Source organism: Equus asinus, chromosome 4, assembly GCF_041296235.1.
Source record: "Equus asinus isolate D_3611 breed Donkey chromosome 4, EquAss-T2T_v2, whole genome shotgun sequence".
Lineage (NCBI taxonomy): Eukaryota > Metazoa > Chordata > Mammalia > Perissodactyla > Equidae > Equus > Equus asinus.
In genome coordinates, this window is record NC_091793.1 from 54,819,060 (window position 1) to 54,837,432 (window position 18,373).

The 18,373-nt window shown below is 37.3% G+C and overlaps 1 protein-coding gene across 7 annotated transcripts in view; it reads left to right on the top strand.

Annotated features, from left to right (window-relative positions):
- CAPS2 (calcyphosine 2) overlaps positions 1-18,373 on the top strand; it is a 52,627-nt gene that overhangs the window by 5,320 nt on the left and 28,934 nt on the right. For 2 of the 7 annotated variants that reach the window (XM_070507314.1, XM_070507315.1), the window contains exons 3-7: positions 2,865-2,914; positions 4,611-4,656; positions 4,743-4,865; positions 6,109-6,285; positions 18,068-18,190. In XM_070507314.1, the coding sequence (XP_070363415.1) occupies positions 2,865-2,914; positions 4,611-4,656; positions 4,743-4,865; positions 6,109-6,285; positions 18,068-18,190 (519 nt within the window). The remainder of the gene's footprint in view (positions 1-2,864; positions 2,915-4,610; positions 4,657-4,742; positions 4,866-6,108; positions 6,286-18,067; positions 18,191-18,373) is intronic. The other 5 variants (XM_070507317.1, XM_070507316.1, XM_070507320.1 and 2 more) reach the window with 5 other exon arrangements.

Here is an 18,373-nt window from a genome sequence, read left to right on the forward strand (position 1 = left end):
AAAAAATGATACTTAATGCTTTAAATGTCATTATAAACACCAACAACGATAAATACATGTGGGAGATAAGAATATAAAAAGTTCTTCAGTTCCACTGATAAGGAGATGAAAATTAACATAATCATATTCTTTTATGTGTCTATTAAATTAGGGGAAAAATGTAATATTGAGAGTATTCAGAACTAGAGTTGGTGCATTGTAAATTGGTACCACATTTTTGGAAACGAGATTGGCAGTGTGTATTGAGCTACAAAAGTGTTCAAATTATTTGATGCAAAAAATTTCATACCTGGTAATATGTCCTAAGGAAACAATTCAAAATATAGAAAATGCCAAATGAAAAGAAAGATATTTTTTGAAGTGTGTTTTTTAATAGAGCAAAATATATTGAAAAATATGTAGCAATTGAGAAATATTAGATAAATTAACGTACAACTTTTAGATGGAATATTATGTAGACATAAAAATGATGATTTTAGGGGCCAGCCAGGTGGTGTAGTGGTTAAATTTGCATGCTCCAATTTGGTGGCCCATGGGGTCACAGGCCTGGATCCCAGATGTGGACCTATGCACCACTGGTCGTGCCATTCTGTGGCAGCGTCCCACATACAAAATGGAGGAAAATTACCATAGATGTTAGCTCAGCGACAATCTTCCTCACCAAAAAAGTAAAAAAATAAAAAAGATGATTTTAAGGAGTAGCATAGAAATAGCTTATAATAAAAGGTGAAAAAGACAGTATATATGTCAGTATAAATTTGTCTAAACTTATAAAATGTACAACACCAAGAGTGAACCCTAACATAATCTATGGATTTTGGATGATAATGATGTACAGTGTAGATTCATCAGTTCTAACAAATGTATCACTCTTGTGGGGGATTTTGATAATGGGGGAGGCTATGCATGTGTGGGATCAGGGGCTGTATGGGAAATCTTTGTGCCTTCCACTCAGTTTTGCTGTGAACCTAAAACTGTTCTAAAAAATAAAGTCTATTTTAAAAGGTGTATTTTAAATAAAGTCTTTTTTTTTTTTTTTTTTTTTTTTTTGCTGAGGGAGATTCACCCTGAGCTAAAATCTGTGCCAGTCTTCCTCTATTTTGTATGTGGGTCACCACCACAGCATGGCCACCAACCAGTGGTGTAGGTCCATGTCCGGGAGCCAAACCTGGACTGCCAAAAGTGGAGCACACCAAACTTAACCACTAGGCCATGGGGCTGACCCCTAAAGTCTATTTTTTTTTAAATGAGAGGATACAGAAATATCTAACTTTTTAAATAAAGGGCCAGGTAGTAAATATTTTTGGCTTCATGGGCTGTGTGGTCTCTGTTCCAACCACTCAACTCTGCTGTTGTCGTGAGAACATATAGACAGTTTGTAAAACAGATGAATATGGCTATGTTCCAATAAAACTTTATTTACAAAAACAGAGCTGGGTCATAGTTTGCTGACCCCCAGCCTAGGGATGTGTAAACTAATTTGTCTATTCTGGATTGGCTAACACAGTTTTGTTGGAATTAGACAAGAAAAGTAAATGCCATTCTAAAATATTTATGCCTATGACTTCAGAAGACTGTCTATAGGTCTATTAAAACACTTTCTGGGGATAATAATGATGATGATCATGATGACTATGACAACTACAAGTATATTCTATTTAGGTTTTCTCCCTAACGTTAGATGAGGTCATAATGTTCCCCAAAAGCAATTAAGAAAATCTTTGATGGATAATGGAAGTATGCTGCTATATTAGGCTACATTTTATATATATACACACACACACACAAACATAAAAAATTATATTTTATTTTATCAATTTAATATAATTAATAAATTATATTTATTTTTATTTTATTATATATAATAAATATATATATTTAAATTTAAATGATCATCTTGGATTTTACATTGCTATATTTTAATTATTTATTAGGATAGTATCTAAAACAACGCCGTATTAAATTTGATTCTGAGCTGAGTTTGTTTTCTCTTACTCTTATGGCCAGAGTGATGAAGCTCAGTCTTGAATATAATTTCTGTACCTGCTGTCAGTATCACAAAAATGACCAGTTAGATAACATTTCAGAAGTAAGCTGTAAGTGCTGGTGAGTGAGTTATTTCCTGCTTTTATTTATTTGAACTTTCCCTAAGATTCATACATATTTCTCATTCCATGGTGACTAAGCTCACTGTAATTTTCAAGTCTTTGCACAATTTTTTGGCATTAATATTGAACATTTACAAACATATACGTGTATATATTTGTCGCTTCCTTGCTGAAATCCTGCACCACCTGCCCTCCCATTACCTTTAGGGCAAAGTCCAGGTTCCTCAACCTGTGTTATAGTGTAACAGCTCTGACCTCTACCTCCTCACACTCAGGATTTCAGCCCTTTCCGACAGCTGACTCTTGTCTGTTTGTCCGTGCCGCACAAATTGTTCCTCCTGGCTGAAGCGATTTTCTCCCTTCTCTCTTGATCTGGCTAACTCCTACTCATCCTTCAGAGCTTCATTTAAAGGTTACTTTTTCGTTTTGAAAAACCTCCTCAATTTCCTAGACTAGGTTGGGTACATGCTCTGTGCAGCTGCTCTGTCACGGCACGTGTTTTCTGCATTAGTATTTGCAGGAATGTCTTCCCCAGCAGACAGAGTGCTCTGAGGGCAAGAATTACCTCTGTTGCTAATCATCCTGTCTCATGTCTCAGGCACAGTAAGGAGTGCTTAATAAATACTTCTTATATAAAGTGTACTGAGAAAAATTGTAATTAGCCTTATTGCATTGACGCACTGCTTGTCTTTTAAGGTATAAATACGGGATAATACGGGATATATGCATACTGATTCTTTTTCTTTTTAATTAAAGCAAGGATGGACTTCGAGATCATGGGCAATCCAGAATCCTTGCCTACCTGTGTAAGTCACATTTCTTCACCTTTGAGCAGTATAATGGGCAAATATTTATAATACATTGAGAAGCATGAAAAGAAAGCAAAATGATATATGTAGCTGTGATTGTGAACCACAGAAAAAATTTTATGCATGTGGATGGCCTGCAAATGACCCTGCTAAAATTAAAGCTGCTCTTGTGATAGGATGGTCGGACTAAGGGAAATATGTCTCTTGTTTTTGTTTTTTTTTCTGTTTTATCTCCTCAAACTGCCCCCGTACACAGTTGTATATCTTAGTTGCAGGTCCTTCTAGTTGTGGGATGTGGGATGCCGCCACAACGTGGCCTGACGAGTGGTGCCATGTCCGTGCCCAGGATCCGAACCCTGGGCCGCCACAGCAGAGCACGTGAACTTAACCACTCGGCCACGGAGCCGGCCCGTGTCTCTTGTTTTTTAATTTTCTTTAATATTATTTTTATATTATCTTGAAAGAGTTAAAATGTTGTTTTATTTAGAAAATTCAGCTACATGCATTCATTAAACAAATATATGAAATCTTGCATTTTATAATTGGGATAGTCAAAATGAACTTAACGGGGGTATATCTGTGCTTTGATCTTGTCTTGAGGAATATGACAATTTTATCAATCTTACTAAAAGGATTTTATTTTGGGACTAGAATATATTAATTTATGTTTTATATTTTACATTTTTGCCTTTTAAAATTTGGAAGGATGTGATTTTTGTATTGTTTTAAGTATGTTAGACTTACAAGATTTCTGGAAAATAGAAATTAAAAACTATAATTTATAAGGCTGAACTGTATAAAGTCGACATTTTTACAGATTGAAAATGGGCAAATGTCAGCAATTTCCTATGGTTCCACATAATAGACCCCTGCATGCTCCTCTAGACAAAAAATCAAGCTAGGTACACATGCTGTGTACAAGGTACTGAGGGTGTGAGGACCGTCAGTTGGGTGCTGCTGGATGTTTAATAAATTTTACTTGGGAATTATAAATAAAATTAGGTATATTTTAACTTGATTATAAATTTTACATGAAAATATCAACCAAGATGAATGTTGTTGTAGAGTGAAGTGATTTCTTTGCTGAATCACGTAATAGTTTTGAATAGTGAAACAATATTTCCTCAGTGTTTGTCACGCACAATGTGCCCCTTACAGACATGATGCACTTTCAGTTTCATGGGCATATTAACGTTTGCTCCACCATTCTTTCAAGTCTCAGCAATCAACAGAGTAACATATCAAGTCCTGCCTCATAGCACTGGTTCATTCCTGTGCGAAGGGCCCACTGTGGCGATTTCAGGCTCTCCATGTGGTCTCAGAGCTCTGAGTTGGAGAGGGATGTGCACCCTTGTGTTACCCCATGCTACGGTAGATAGAAGGAACCTCTAGAACACAGGTGACAGCAAAGCATAGTAAAACCATTAAGAAGTGATGACTTTTCAGTATTTATTACCTTTGTTTTTAATATAATATACTTAATTGTGTTTATATAATTTTATTTTTAATAATTCTTTGGTAACAACCAGCTCAAAAAATTACTGAACATTTAAGAAAAGCCTGTCACAGCTGCTGGGAGCCAGCTCACCAATGGCTTCAGTGTACCTGTTTATATAAGATGGAGTGTATATGGTTTGCAACTTTTAAAGTCTTATTTTTAAAAGTTATGGGATGCATAGATTATTTCTTTCAGGGTCCCACGACTTGATTTGGCAAGCCTTATTGACTCTGCTGATGAGGTAATTTTTACTTGGTATTTAATATGATAAACATTTGAACACAACATTACAGCCAGCATATAATTGTCATTTAATTTTATTTTCAGGATGATTTTTCATATGTTCCACTTAGTACAGCACATATTTATTTTAACCCACCAAATTCTTCTGCTTTTGGTTGGGTCATACCATGTCACATTCCATGTACTCAGCATCGTCTAGGTGAGCTGGTTAGTATTTATTTCTCCTTACCAACTTTCAGGATTATAGTATGTATTTTAGCGTTGTACTTAATCCAGAAATGTCATTATGTTCAGTCTATGCTTTATCCAGTGTAAGTATTTTATATATTAACATCACAAACAATAATATTGGTGGAATAATTTTACTTTGTTTTACGTTTTTCCTCATGTAAGAATGGTATTTTTAAAATATCTTATAAAATTGGTCAAGTACAGGTTTATACTAATAGGCAGTCCAGGGATTAAAAATTATGGCAGAATATTAGATAAGATCTTGCTGGCTTAGCCATATAAAATTGGTCTCTTGGAAACTGACTCATAATTTAGGCTAGTAGGATGCTGTGGAGAAGTAAGTAACTATTCTTATTCCAAGATGCCTCCTCGGGACATATTTATACCTCAAACGATATTCAGTGTCTTATTCCACATTATAAATACAAGTTCTAACCAGTATCCTGTGAGTAGCGCTTGCTTTTCTGTCTTTGTTAGTCTTTGTCCTGTAGTGGGCCGTGTGCCCGGTCTCCTCAGTTTCATTTTGGGTGAATTGCGGGAATAGGACCCCGGTCTGGACCGTGCTGCAGTTTTCACCCTGAAGCTTTGCATCGCCCTTCCCTCTGGATACAGACTGTGATGTACTCCTTTTGGAGCACCTGTCTCTCTCTGGTGCATGTGTTTGCTTACTGTGCTGGTTAGGTTTCTCTTATCCACTGGCTGTGTTATCTCTTGTCCCAAGGAAATGTGGCAGGGGACCAAATAAAACCACAAGGTAGAATATCCCAATATTCTAGAAATGGCAACGAGTGCTTCTCAGTATTAGTCTCTTCAATTCCTATGACTATTATAGAAGAAATGGTTGACAGTGGAGTTTTTCTGGAGCAGGAAAAAAAAAAAGCCTATCTAAAATTCCTAAGAAGAAAGAAAAGCCATTTTTTCTCCTCTCAATTTGTTTTAGAACCAGGACTGACTTTCAGCTGAGAACAAGAGACAGACTCGCTGGTCTTAAAGGCCGGTAACCATTCTGAGCAGTTCTGTGAGCTCTGATTGCTCAGAGATGTTGTACCAGCTAAATGTTTTAAATATCACCTCTGTTTAGAACATAGGTAATAACGGTCTCTGCCTTGGGCATAATAATGCTAAGGTAAATGATAAGTCTGATAATGTTAATAAGGAAAGTTAATAATAATTTTGTTTTTTTTCTGGTGGATAGCATACTTTTTCTTTTTACTTCCAGGAGCAGGACGTAATTCCTGAAAACTTGCCAGCCCCAACAGACAAATATAAACTAAAATATCAGCAATACGAAACTGAAATGAAAGAGGCATATAAACAGTATAGTCAGAGAAAAGCAGAAAAGGCAAAATCAAATGTCACACATCAGCAGTCTCCAAGGAAGAGGATCAATGACGAGGTGATGTATGAGGCTTCACAGAGTTCTGATAAAGTTGAAAGCAAATAGGGCGTGTGTTATGGAAACGTCTTTTTGTCTGATATGGCTTGCTATGGGTCAGAGTAAGCGTAATAGCTGACGTTTCTGTCTGTGTGCCAGGGACGGTTTTAAGTATTTTGCTTACATTAACTAGTTTTTCTTCACCACAACCCTAAAGGGTTATTATCACCATTTTCAGATGTGAAAACTAGCCACGTGACCTGGCCAGCTTTTCTCTGTTAGAAGCTGTGCACTTGCCCTGGGATTGGAAATAAGACAGTGCTATATATCTGTTTTTGATGTAACTGTCTTGAACTCTGTTGCTCTTATGGTCTACTTTTTAAAGTTGAAAAGTGATTTCAGACTTTATAGTGACCCTGTTTTATTCTAAAACTGTCATCACTCCATGATTGTCTTCTGCCTCATTTTAGATGTTTTTTTAACATCATGAATTATAAAATTGTTATGCTTTTATTTAATATTAATTACATGTAAATTCACTATTCATGAATATAAGAGCAAAGAAAACATAGTAAATTTAATGGCTTTCCATAAGCATACAGGAAAGGCCAATGATGAATTTTGGAAACTTTTGAAAGGTTTGAAAACAGTTTGTGATACTTCTGGCTGTAAAGAAGAGAGCACTTGGATGCAATTCTTAAGTCAGTTAACTTTTAGTAAGAATAATGTGTTTTTAGGTAAGTTTGACGGTTGTATTTGCTTAGCATTTTCCTGTAGGAAAAAAAAGAGAGAAAAGTAGATGTGGCACATCGCTGCTTTTCCTATCCCTGTGGGAACTGTCTAGAAATAACTGAGTCACATGGTGTTTAGCTGAAAGAGTAACAAAAGCTATGGGATTATTTGGTCTCTTATCATCAAACAGATTTCCCAGATCCAAATGGATGCACACAAATGTAATCTTCTAGTATCTTTGATTAAAGCTAGGCAGGGTACTTTCACAGCCCTGCAGCATCTGGCCGTGTATTATCTGCAGGACCTACCATGTGATATTTAGATCATTGCAATAATGTCAGAAAAATAGAATGAGGGTTTCTGAAAGCACATGCTTTATTTGCTGTGGCAAAATCATTCAAAATATTTTTAAAGTGAAACTTTGATTTCCTAAAACACAAGTTCAAATGAGGACATTTGTTTACTTTTGGTTTAAGAGAGGAACAAATCTTGTTTGAAAATCTTCCCATATGATTAATGTAATGTAAATATTTACAAAGTATCAATAAAGAATTTTATAAATAGAAGCCAATATGTGTGTATTTTCTTCTGGAAAAGATCCTGTTTTCCTTCTTTGATTTTTTTAACCTACATATTAAAATTTTAATATGCTCTTGATAGTCTTGCAAAAAGCCCTGGTTTGTATATAGTCTCTATATAATAATCTTGTGCTTAAGGGGTTTGAGCAACTTATTTGCTGACTTTTTAGATGTATATCATTATGAGAAACAACGCTGCCATTAGAAATCCTATTACTGTCACATCAGTTAACACTGGAATAGGAACCTCTGGAAGGAGAAGAGGTCCCTGATACTAGAAATGCAAAGCAGGGAGCGACATGCACCTTGATTCTATTTACTGATAAAAGCTACAGTTAAATATATTTAGGATCCAGGACAATAACTAAAAGCCATAGTTGCTAGTTAATTGGGCTGATACATCAGTCAACTGATAATGTCAAATACGAAAATAAAAGTGGCATCTGCTTGATTCTAATGGCAAATTTTCTTTGTTGAATTTCCTTCTGTTTAGTATAGAGAGATGATGGATCTCTTGGCAAATTGTTTTAGTACCTAAAAGTTAACCTTATTTGTGTGTGTGTATATGTATTTAAATAATGAAACATTTGTAAATAAAACATGAAAATCATTAAACTTCGGTTTTACAGGAAATATGAATTCCTTAATTGTACTTATTATTAATCATTCCAGATATATTCTTTTTCACCAATTCTATAAAAAGACAAAATACCTTTTGGTTTTAGAAATTATCACCCTAAATTTATTTGCTCATTGTTTATTCTTTCAAACAAATAGGTATTGAATGTTTAACTATATGCAAGGTTTTCTTCCAGGTACTGATGATAAGTCAGTGAATAAAACACAAAAGTTTATACCCTTACAGGACATTTATCCTAAAGGAGTTAGCAAGGAAAACAAAAAATCAATCAATCGATCAATTAACTCGTCTGGTTTGACGAATGGTGTAGATTGAAGGGAACTGGGAAGGGCTGGAGGGTGGGCAGCAGTGTGTATAGGGTCCCTGGGGAAGATCTTTTCCATTAGGTGGTGTTTTAGCGCACATCTGAAAGCGGGGAGAAGCTAGCCAGTCAGGAGAAACTCTGTCATGAAGCAGGAGTAGGCATGAAGTATTTAAGAAATATCAAGAACAGTGTGGTGGGAGGAGGGAGAGCAAGGGAGAGATGAGAAGAGATTGGGCAGAGAGGAAAAGGGAGGCTGGGAAACAGAACAGGGAGGCCTTATAAACCACGGCAGGCCTTTGCCTTTTATTCTGAGGCAGAAAGCTACTTTGTTCTGTTGAGAAAAGGGTAACACGGGAGGCAGGAAGCCCTTTGAGGGGGCTCTCACAGTATGCAATCTAGGGAAGAGATGAGGACGCTGGCTTGGACCCAGGTGGTAACAGCACACTTGGATAAGAAGTGGTCATGATGAGAAGCCACGTTCTGGATAGATTCTGAAGGTGGGGCTGAGAATGTTTGCTAATGGATTGGTTGTAGGCGTGGGAGAAAGGGAAGACGAAGAATGCCTCTAAAGCTGTTGGCCTGAGCAATTGAAAGGGTGGTCTTGCCATTAACTGGAGTGGGGAAGACCACAAGGAAGTCTGGTTTGGGGAGTTTAAATTGGAAATACCAGTGGGAATGTCACTGTTTCCCTTTTTGTAAAAGATTAGAAACAAGCCGAAACAAAATAAAATGCTTTTGAAAGTTTCTTCCAACCTACAGCATAATATAGACAGCCCTGGTTGTTCAGTGGTTAAGACCTGGTGTTCTTACTGCTGCGGCCTGGGTTCATGTCCCAGTCAGGGCATCGCACAACCCATCTGTCGGGTTGTCGTATTGTGGCGGCTGTGTTACTGTGATGCGGAAAGCTCTGCCACCAGGATTTCAAATACTGGCAAGGTCACCCATAGTGGACAGGTTTCAGCAGCGCTTCCAGACTAAGATAGACTAAGAAGGAGGACATGGCCACCCACTTCCAAAAAAATTGGCCATAAAGCCCATGAATAGCAGCGCAGTGTTGTCTGATAGAGCCCTGAAAGATGAGAGGACCAGGCAGGGTTCCACTCTGCTGTCCAGGGTCGCTAGGAGTCAGAATCCACTGACAACACTAACAACAGATGCATAATGCAGAGCTTGGCTTATACTTAAACATATCAATCTGTTTAACATACCTTATATAATGCTAAACATCTTTTTGGTGCTTGTTAGATCACTATTTAGGGAAAACAAATATATTAGTGGGTAAATAAAATTATAAAGTATCTTCATAAATTCATTTCCCAGTAGTAAACGTGTACTTAAGATTCACTGTTGATTTGCTGAGTAAATATTTATCAAGTGCTCACGATGCATGGTCTTGTTCTGGCACCAGGGATACTGCAATATAAATGTCAGACCAGGTTCCTGCCCTCATGGAACTTATAGCAGGAAGCCAGGCAACACATCTTAAACATATGTATCATAAAATTCATGTAGAAATTCAAAAGTCGTGAAGACAGAGCAGAGTATGAAGATGGAGTGTGACCTTTTAAGGAAGATCTGATGTAAGAACAAGCCTTTGGGAAAAAAGCTATTGAAACCTATTAAATTTATTTATTTATTTGATAACATTGATTTATAACATTATGTAAATTTCAGGTGTACATCATTACATATTTTGTTTTCTGTGTAGGTTACGTCATGTTCACCACCCAAAGACCAATCACAATCCATCACCGCACACATGTGCCTAATCAGCCTTTCTCCTCTTCCCTCCCCCTGCCCCTCTGGTAACTACCAGTCCAATCTCTGTTTCCCTGTGTTTGTTTGTTTGTTGTTTTTATCTTCTGTTTATGAGTGAGATGATATGGAATTTGACTTTCTCCCTCTGACATTTAACTTAGCATAGTACTCTCAAGGTTCATCCATATGGTCGTAAATGGCCAGATTTCATCATTTCTTTTGGCTGAGTAGTATTCTATTGTGTATATATACCACATCTTCTTTATCCATTTGTCCATGATGGGCACCTAGGTTGCTGCCAAGTCTTAGCTACTGTGAATAATGCTATGATGAACATAGGGGTGCATGTATCTTTATGCATTCGTGTTTTCATGTTCTTTGACTAAATATCCAGCAGTGGAATAGCTGGATTAAATGCTAGATCTATTCTTAATTCTTTGAGGAATCTCCATAAGGTTTTCCATGGTGGCTGTACCAGTTTGCACTCCCACCAGCAGTGTATGAGGGTTCTCTCTACATCCTCTCCAACACTTATTGTTTCCTGTCTTGTTAATTATAGCCACTCTGATGGGAGTGAGGTGATATCTCATTGTAGTTTTGATTAGCATTTCTCTGATAGCTAATGAGTTGAGCATCTTTTCATGTGCCTGTTGGCCATCTGTATATCTTCTTTGGAGAAATGTCTATTGAGATCTTTTGTCCATTTTTTAATGGCGTTATTAGTTTTTTTCTTCTTGAGATGTATGAGTTCTTCGTATATTTTGGATAGTAACCCCTTATCAGATATATGGTTTGCAAATATCTTCTCCAAATTGTTCGGTTATCTTTTCGTTTTGTTGATGGTTTTCTTTGCTGTGCAGAAGTTTTTTAGTTTGATGTAGATCCATTTGTTTATTTTTTCTATTATTTCCCTTGCCCAGCCAGACATGGTACTTGAAAATATGCTGCTAAGACCGATGTCGAAGAGTGTACTGCCTATGTTTTCTTCCAGAAGTTTAATGGTTCTGGGTCTTACATTCAAGTCTTTAATCCATTTTGAGTTGATTTTTGTGCATGGTGTAAGATAATGGTCTGCTTTCATTGTTTTGCATGTGGCTGTCCAGTTCTCTCAACACCATTTATTGAAGAGAGTTTCCTTTCTCCATTGTATCTTTTCAGCTCCCTTGTCAAAAATTAGCTGAACATAGATGTGTGGGTTTATTTCTGGGCTCTTGATTCTGTTCCATTGATCTGTAAGTCTGTTTTTGTGCCAGTACTATGCTGTTTTGGTTACTATGGCTTTGTAGTAGATTTTGAGAGCAGGTAGTGTGATACCTCTAGCTTTGTTCTTTTTTCTTAGGATTCCATTAGCTATTCAGGGTCTTTTGTTGTTCCATATAAATTTTAGGATTCTTTGTTCTATTTCTGTGAAAAATGTTGTTGAGACTTTGATAGAGATGACAATGAATCTGTAGATTGTCTTAGGAAGTGTGGACATTTTAACTATGTTGAATCCAAAAGCATGGAATATCTTTTCATTTCTTTGTGTCTTCTTCAATTTCTTTTAACAATGTTTTATAGTTTTCAGTGTACAGATCTTTCACCTCTTTGGTTAATCTTATTCCTAGGTATTTTGTTCTTTTTGTTGCAATTGTAAGTGGGATTTTATTCTTAATTTCTCTTTCTGCTACTTTGTTAGTGTATAGAAACACAACTGAATTTTGTATGTTGACTTTGTGTCCTGCAACTTGACCATATTAATTTATTATTTCTAAAAGATTTTTAGTGGATTCTTTAGGGTTTTCTGTATATAAAATCATGTCATCTGCAAATATTGACAGTTTCACTTCTTCCTTTCCAATTTGGATCCCTTTTATTTGTTTTTCTTGACTGATAGCTTTGGCTAAGACTTCCAATACTATGTTAAATAAGAGTGGTGAAAGTGGGCATGCTTATCTGGTTCCTGTTCTTAGAGGGATAGCTTTCAGTTTTTCTCCATTGAGAATGATATTTGCAATGGGTTTGTCACATGTGGCCTTTATTATGTTGAGGTACTTTCCTTTTATTCCTATTTTATTCAGAGTTTTTATCATAAATGGATGCTGTATCTTGTCAAATGCTTTTTCTGTGTCTATTGAGATGATCATGTGATTTTTATTCTTCATTTTGTTAATGTAGTGTATCACATTGATTTGTGGATATTGAACCATCCCTGCATCCCTGGAATAAATCCCACTTGATCATGGTGTATGAGCTTTTTGATGTATTGTTGTATTCGGTTTGCTAGTATTTAGTGGAGGATTTTTGCATTGATGTTCATCAGTGATATTGGCCTGTAATTTGTTGCATTGTCCTTGTCTGGTTTTGGTATCAGGTTGATGTTGGCTTCGTAGAAGGAGTTAGGAAGCCTCCTCTCCTCTTCAATTTTTTGCAACAGATTGAGAAGGATAGATATTAAGTCTTCTTTGAATGTTTGGTAGAATTCACCAGGGAAGCTGTCTGGTCCTGGACTTTCAGTTTTTGGGAGGTTTTTGATTACTGTTTTGATCTCCTTACTGGAGATTTGTCTATTCAACTTCTCGATTTCTTCTTGATTCAGTTTTGGCAGGTTGTATGTTTCTAAGAATTTATCCATTTCTTCTAGATTATCCAATTTGTTGGAATATAGCTTTTGATAGTATTCTGATATGATCATATGTATTTCTGAGGTGTCCATTGTAATTTCTCCTCTTTCATTTCTGATTTTATTTATTTGAGCCATCTCTCCTTTTTTCTTGGGGACTCTATCTAAAGGTTTGTCAATTCTGTTTATCTTTTCAGAGAACCAGCTCTTGGTTTCATTAATTTTTTCTATTGTATTTTTAGTCTCCATTTCATTTATTTCTGCTCTGATTTTTATTATTTTTTTCCTTCTACTTATTTTGGGCTTGGTTCTTTTTCCAGTTCCTTTAGGTGCACTGTTAGATTATTTGGGATTTTTCTTGTTTGTTGAGATAGGTCTGAATTGCTATAAACTTCCCTCTTAGAACTGCTTTTGCTGTATCCCATAGATTTTGGCATGTCATATTTTCATTTTCATTTGTCTCCAGGTATTTTTTGATTTATTCTTTGATTTCTTCATTGACCCAATTGTTGTTCAGTACCATTTTGTTTAATCTCCACATTTTTGTGGATTTTCCAGTTTTCTTCCTGTAGTTGATTTTCAGTTTCATACTTTTGTGGTCAGAAAAGATGCATGGTATTATTTCAATCTTCTTAAATTTGTTGAGACTTGTTTTGTGGCCTAATACGTGACCAATCCTGGAGAATGTTCCATGTGCATTAAAAAAGAATGTGTATTGTTTTTGGATGGAATGTTCTATATATATCTACCAAGTCCATCTGGTCTAGTGTGTCATTTAAGCCCAATGTTTCCTTATTGATCTTCTGTTGGATATCTATCCATTAGTGTAAGTGGAGTGTTAAAGTCCCCTACTATTATTGTGTTACTGTATATTTCTCCTTTTATGTCTGTTAATAATTGTTTTATGTATTAAGTTCTCCTATGTTGGGTGCATAGATATTTACAAGTGTTATATCCTCCTGTTGGAATCTTCACTTTATCATTATGTAGTGCTCTTGTCTGTTGTTACAGTTTTTGTTTTAAAGTCTATTTTGTCTCATATAAGTATTACTACCCCAGCTTTATTTTCTTTTCAATTTGTGTGGAGTATCTTTTTCCATCCTTTCACTTTCAGTTTGTGAGTGTCTTTAGGTCTGAAGTGTGTCTCTTGTATACAGCATATATATGGGTCTTGTTTTTTTATCCAATCAGCCAGCCTATGCTTTTTGATTGGAACATTTAGTCCATTGATGTTTAAAGTAGCTATTGATAAATATGTACTTATTGCCATTTTCTTACTTTTTTTCTGGTTGTTTTAGTAGTTCTTCTCTGTTCCTTCCTTTTTCTCTTGCTCTCTTCCCTTCTGGTTTATGGCTTTCTTCAGTGTTATGTTTGGGTTCCTTTCTCTTAATTATTTCTGTATTTATTATAGGTTTCTCGTTTTTGATTATCATGAGGTTCATATATAATAATCTGCGTATATAGCAATCTGTATTGAGTTGAAGCTGTCTTTAGTTTGACCTCTTTCTAAAAGCTCTGCTCTTTTACTCCCCTCCTCCAACATTTTATGTTTTTGATACCATATCTAACCTTTTATTTTTTGTGTGTGTATCCATTACCCTCTCATCATTAAAACAGGTAATTTTCATACTTTTGTCTTTTGACCTTCATGTTGTCTTCATAGGTGGTTGATCTGCTACCTTTACTGTATTTTTACCTTTAACAGTGATTTTATTGCCTTTTTTTTTGGATAATTTTTTAAATTCCTACTTGTGGTCTTCTCTTTCCCACTTAAGTCCCTTTGGCATTTCTTATAAGGCTGATTTCTTGGTGATAAACTCCTTTAGTTTTTGCTTGTCTGGGAAACTCTTTATCTCTCCTTCCCTTCTGAGTGATAACCTTTCCAAGTAGAGTATTCTTGGCTGTAGGTTTTTTCCTTTTAACTCTTTAAGTATATCATGCCACTCCCTTCTAACAAGTAGGGTTTTTGCCAGAAGTCCGCTGAGCCTTATGAGGTTTCCTTTGTATGTCACTTGTTGCCCTACTCTCCTGGATTTTAGGATTCTCTCTTTATCTTTAATTTTGGACATTTTAATTATAATGTGTCTTGGTGTAGGCCTCTTTAGGTTTATCTTGTTTGGTGCTCTCTGTGCCTCCTGTACCTGGTTGTTGTTTCCTTCCTTAGGTTAGGAAAGTTTTCAGCTGTTATTTCTTCAGATAGATTCTCTGCCCCTTTGTCTCCCTCTTCTCCTTCTGGGACACCTATAATACAAATGTTAGTGCACTTGATGTAGTCCCAGATTTCCCTTGGACTGTTCTTGTTCTTTTTAATCTTTTTTCTTTTATCTGTTCAGCTTGGGTGATTTCCTCTAGTCTTTCATCCAGCTTGCTGCTCCGTTCTTCTGTATCATTTACTCTGCTATTGAGTCCCTCTAGGGAGTTTTTCATTTCCAGTATTGTATTCTTCATTTCTGACTGATTCTTTTCTATGTTCCAGTTCTTTGTTGACATACTCACTTTGTCATCCATTCTTCTCCCAAGATCAGTGAGCATCCGTATGACTTTTTGTTTGAACTCTTTCTCAGGTAGATTGCTTATTTCTGTTTCATTTAGTTCTTTTTCTAGGGTTTTATCCTGTTCCCTTGCATGTAATGTATTCCTTTGCCTCTTCATTTTGTCTCTTTCTCTGTGCTTATATCTATGTAGTAGGTGGGTCAGCTGTGTCTCCTTATCTTGGAGAAGTGGCCTTATGTAAGAGATGCCTTGCCTTTTGAGGCCCAGCTGTGTGCTTCCCTCCTGTCACCATTCCAACTGTTCCAGGGGTGTCCCCTGTGTGGGCTCCATGTGTCCTTCTCTTGTGGCAGGGCTGCTGTTGCTGCAGGTGGCTAGGGAGGCTAGGCAGGCTAGGCTGTCCCCCTAGCCCACTGGTTGTAATGCTCAGCTATGTGTGGCTGCTATGGTCTTTTCAGTCACTTTATCAGGTGTGGGGAGCCCCAGCACAGTTGGGTGCAAGGTCTAATAGTATGTTCCTGTTTTCAGTTTTTCTGTTAAGTGAGTAAGCCCTCAGCATGTCTGGTTGGTAGCTTCAGGGTCTTACAATTGCTGTAGGCCTCTGGCCTGCAAGGCTAATGTCAGCTCCCTCAGTATTGCAGGTGAGTGGGGCCGGCCCCAGGCATGGGAGGACCCAACTGTTTCAGGCTTTGGAATGTGGGCCCAATTCCCTCTGTGGCTGTTTGAGAAACACAGGTCTTCTGCTGCTGATAAGCCCCATGGCCTACAGGTCCACACACACCTTCGACACAGTCCTGGCCTGTGTACACTTCCCGACCCCTTGGAGTGGACCCAGTTGCCCCACTGCAGAGGCCCCCACACCTTCCACCAATGCCCCATACCCTCCACCCTTCCCCACAGGGGCAGACCCACTCACCTGCCAGCAGAGGATCTAGGCACCCAGTCTATGCAGATCAAAGAGTTGCCTGAGGGCTTGCTGTTTTGTGGGGTCTGTCCCTAGGGCAGGCTGCCTGCCCTGGCTGAGCTGGATTAAATCTGTGCACTAGTGGGTGTGGCAGACCCTGGGCTAACAGGCCAGGGGAAGAACTCCAATGGCATCTGCCAGCATGTGTGTTAGCACACCTGTACTAGGTCACAAAATGGCTGCTGCCAATGTTTCAGTCCCTTGAGACTTCTCACATCTCACCGAGAGGCACCCAGACCTTATTCAGTGAATCTCTTTTCACCAAAGGACTGTGCACCTTTCTTTCTGGTGATTTTAGGTTGTTTTCCAAAATGGGTAAATTTGTGTATAGGCCCTTTAGAGCTGACTTTATTCTTCTTGTGTCCAATAGCTTTTCTAGGGCTATTCCCTGTTGTTGTTAACAGCCAGCAAAGCCAGATATTATGAGACTTGTCTCAGTTGTGCTGAATCTGAAGGATGCTTATGCTGTAACGCACCCCTGTTCAGGTCCCCTGCTCCTCCAGGGAAGGCTGAGTACCTTAGGGTTGCTCCTGCCTTGCCATAAAGGTCCACAGCTCATGAAGGTGGCTTTTTTCTCTCCAGACAGGAATTTCTGCCTCTTCCGCCTCAGTTAGGACTGTCCTTTGTTGTGGGCATTCTTTTTATATCCAGTTTTCAATTCTCTCTCAGTGGCAGTTGTTCCTAGAAAAGTTGTAAGTTGGTTGTGTTCATGGGAGGAGATGAGTTCAGAGTCTACCTACCCTGCCATCTTGACACCAACTACCTGTTAAATTTTTGATAAGTTGCTGTCCTATTGGAGCATTATTTTTTGTTAAGGTACATCTTATATTCAGAGAAAAATTTAGTGTTTATTTCTTTAGGATCCCGAAGGATCCTTTACCTTGTCAAAAGTTCAGAAATAGCAGAAGTAAAACCAGTGAATCACCAAAATAGTAATTAGTAAAACCTTATTGTACACACACCAAAAGATCGTGAAGCAGGAGCACTCAAACCAAGCATGGAAGGAGGTCGGAGGATATTGTTATAAAGCAGCTTATCTAGTGAAGAGGCAGAGACTATTTATTCTTTGCAGTGATTGATTATACTATTAGAATTTTCTTAAACAATATGGAATTGGTTAGTGTTTATCTCATCAATTTTGGGGAACAGTTCAAGTTTTGCTTCTGATTTCCGAGGCATAAACAAGAAGTGACCCAGGTCAAGTTAGTCTTGCAAAACAAGCTGAATGAAGCTTTGCTGTGTGACTAAACTGGTTTTGTCTGCTCAGGAAATTTCAGTGTCGCTGTTTGTGTTTGATTTTAACAACCTCAAAGGATACACCCCGTCTATTAGTACTTTACTTTTGAATTTAATTTTATAAAGGAGTGACAAACCCACATTAATTAACTTTACAAAGACTCAAAGGACAATAATAGTTATAATATTTGCTACCTTTTATTTAATGCTTACTGTATGTCAGGTACTTTTATAAGTGTTGGACATGTATCATCTCATTTAATCATTTCTTGTGTGTGAAGTAGTTGCTATTATTAATTTCCATTTTATCTATGAGTAAGCTGAAGCCCAGAGAGGGCATCTACCTAGAAAGTGGAAGAGCTGGATTCAAACAGGCAAACTGATTGTTAAAGCCTGTACTCTTAATCCCCATATGTCAGTGGTTATTTAATCCTTCATTTTGTTAAAAACAAATATTCTAAATATATGTATGAGAGTTCACTAGTTGTTTCACATACAGTGTGTCCAAGGTGAAGAAGTCATCATGGGTGACCTCACAACTCTGGATAGGAAGGCCCTTCTCCAGCAGGGTTATGCAGACAACAGGCACAGTGCACAATGGAGCACAAGAAAATCTGATGCTGTAAGTTGTTAGTGATTTTACTTATTTGATAAGCCATTGAGATAATTTTCTCTCCAAGATTTTACAGACCAACAAATGAATTAATAATTGCAATAATTGAATTTGGACTAAGGTGCCTATCCATTAATGTGCAAACTGAGTCCTCACTTTTACAACCCATTGGTGTTTGATGTATTTACTGTG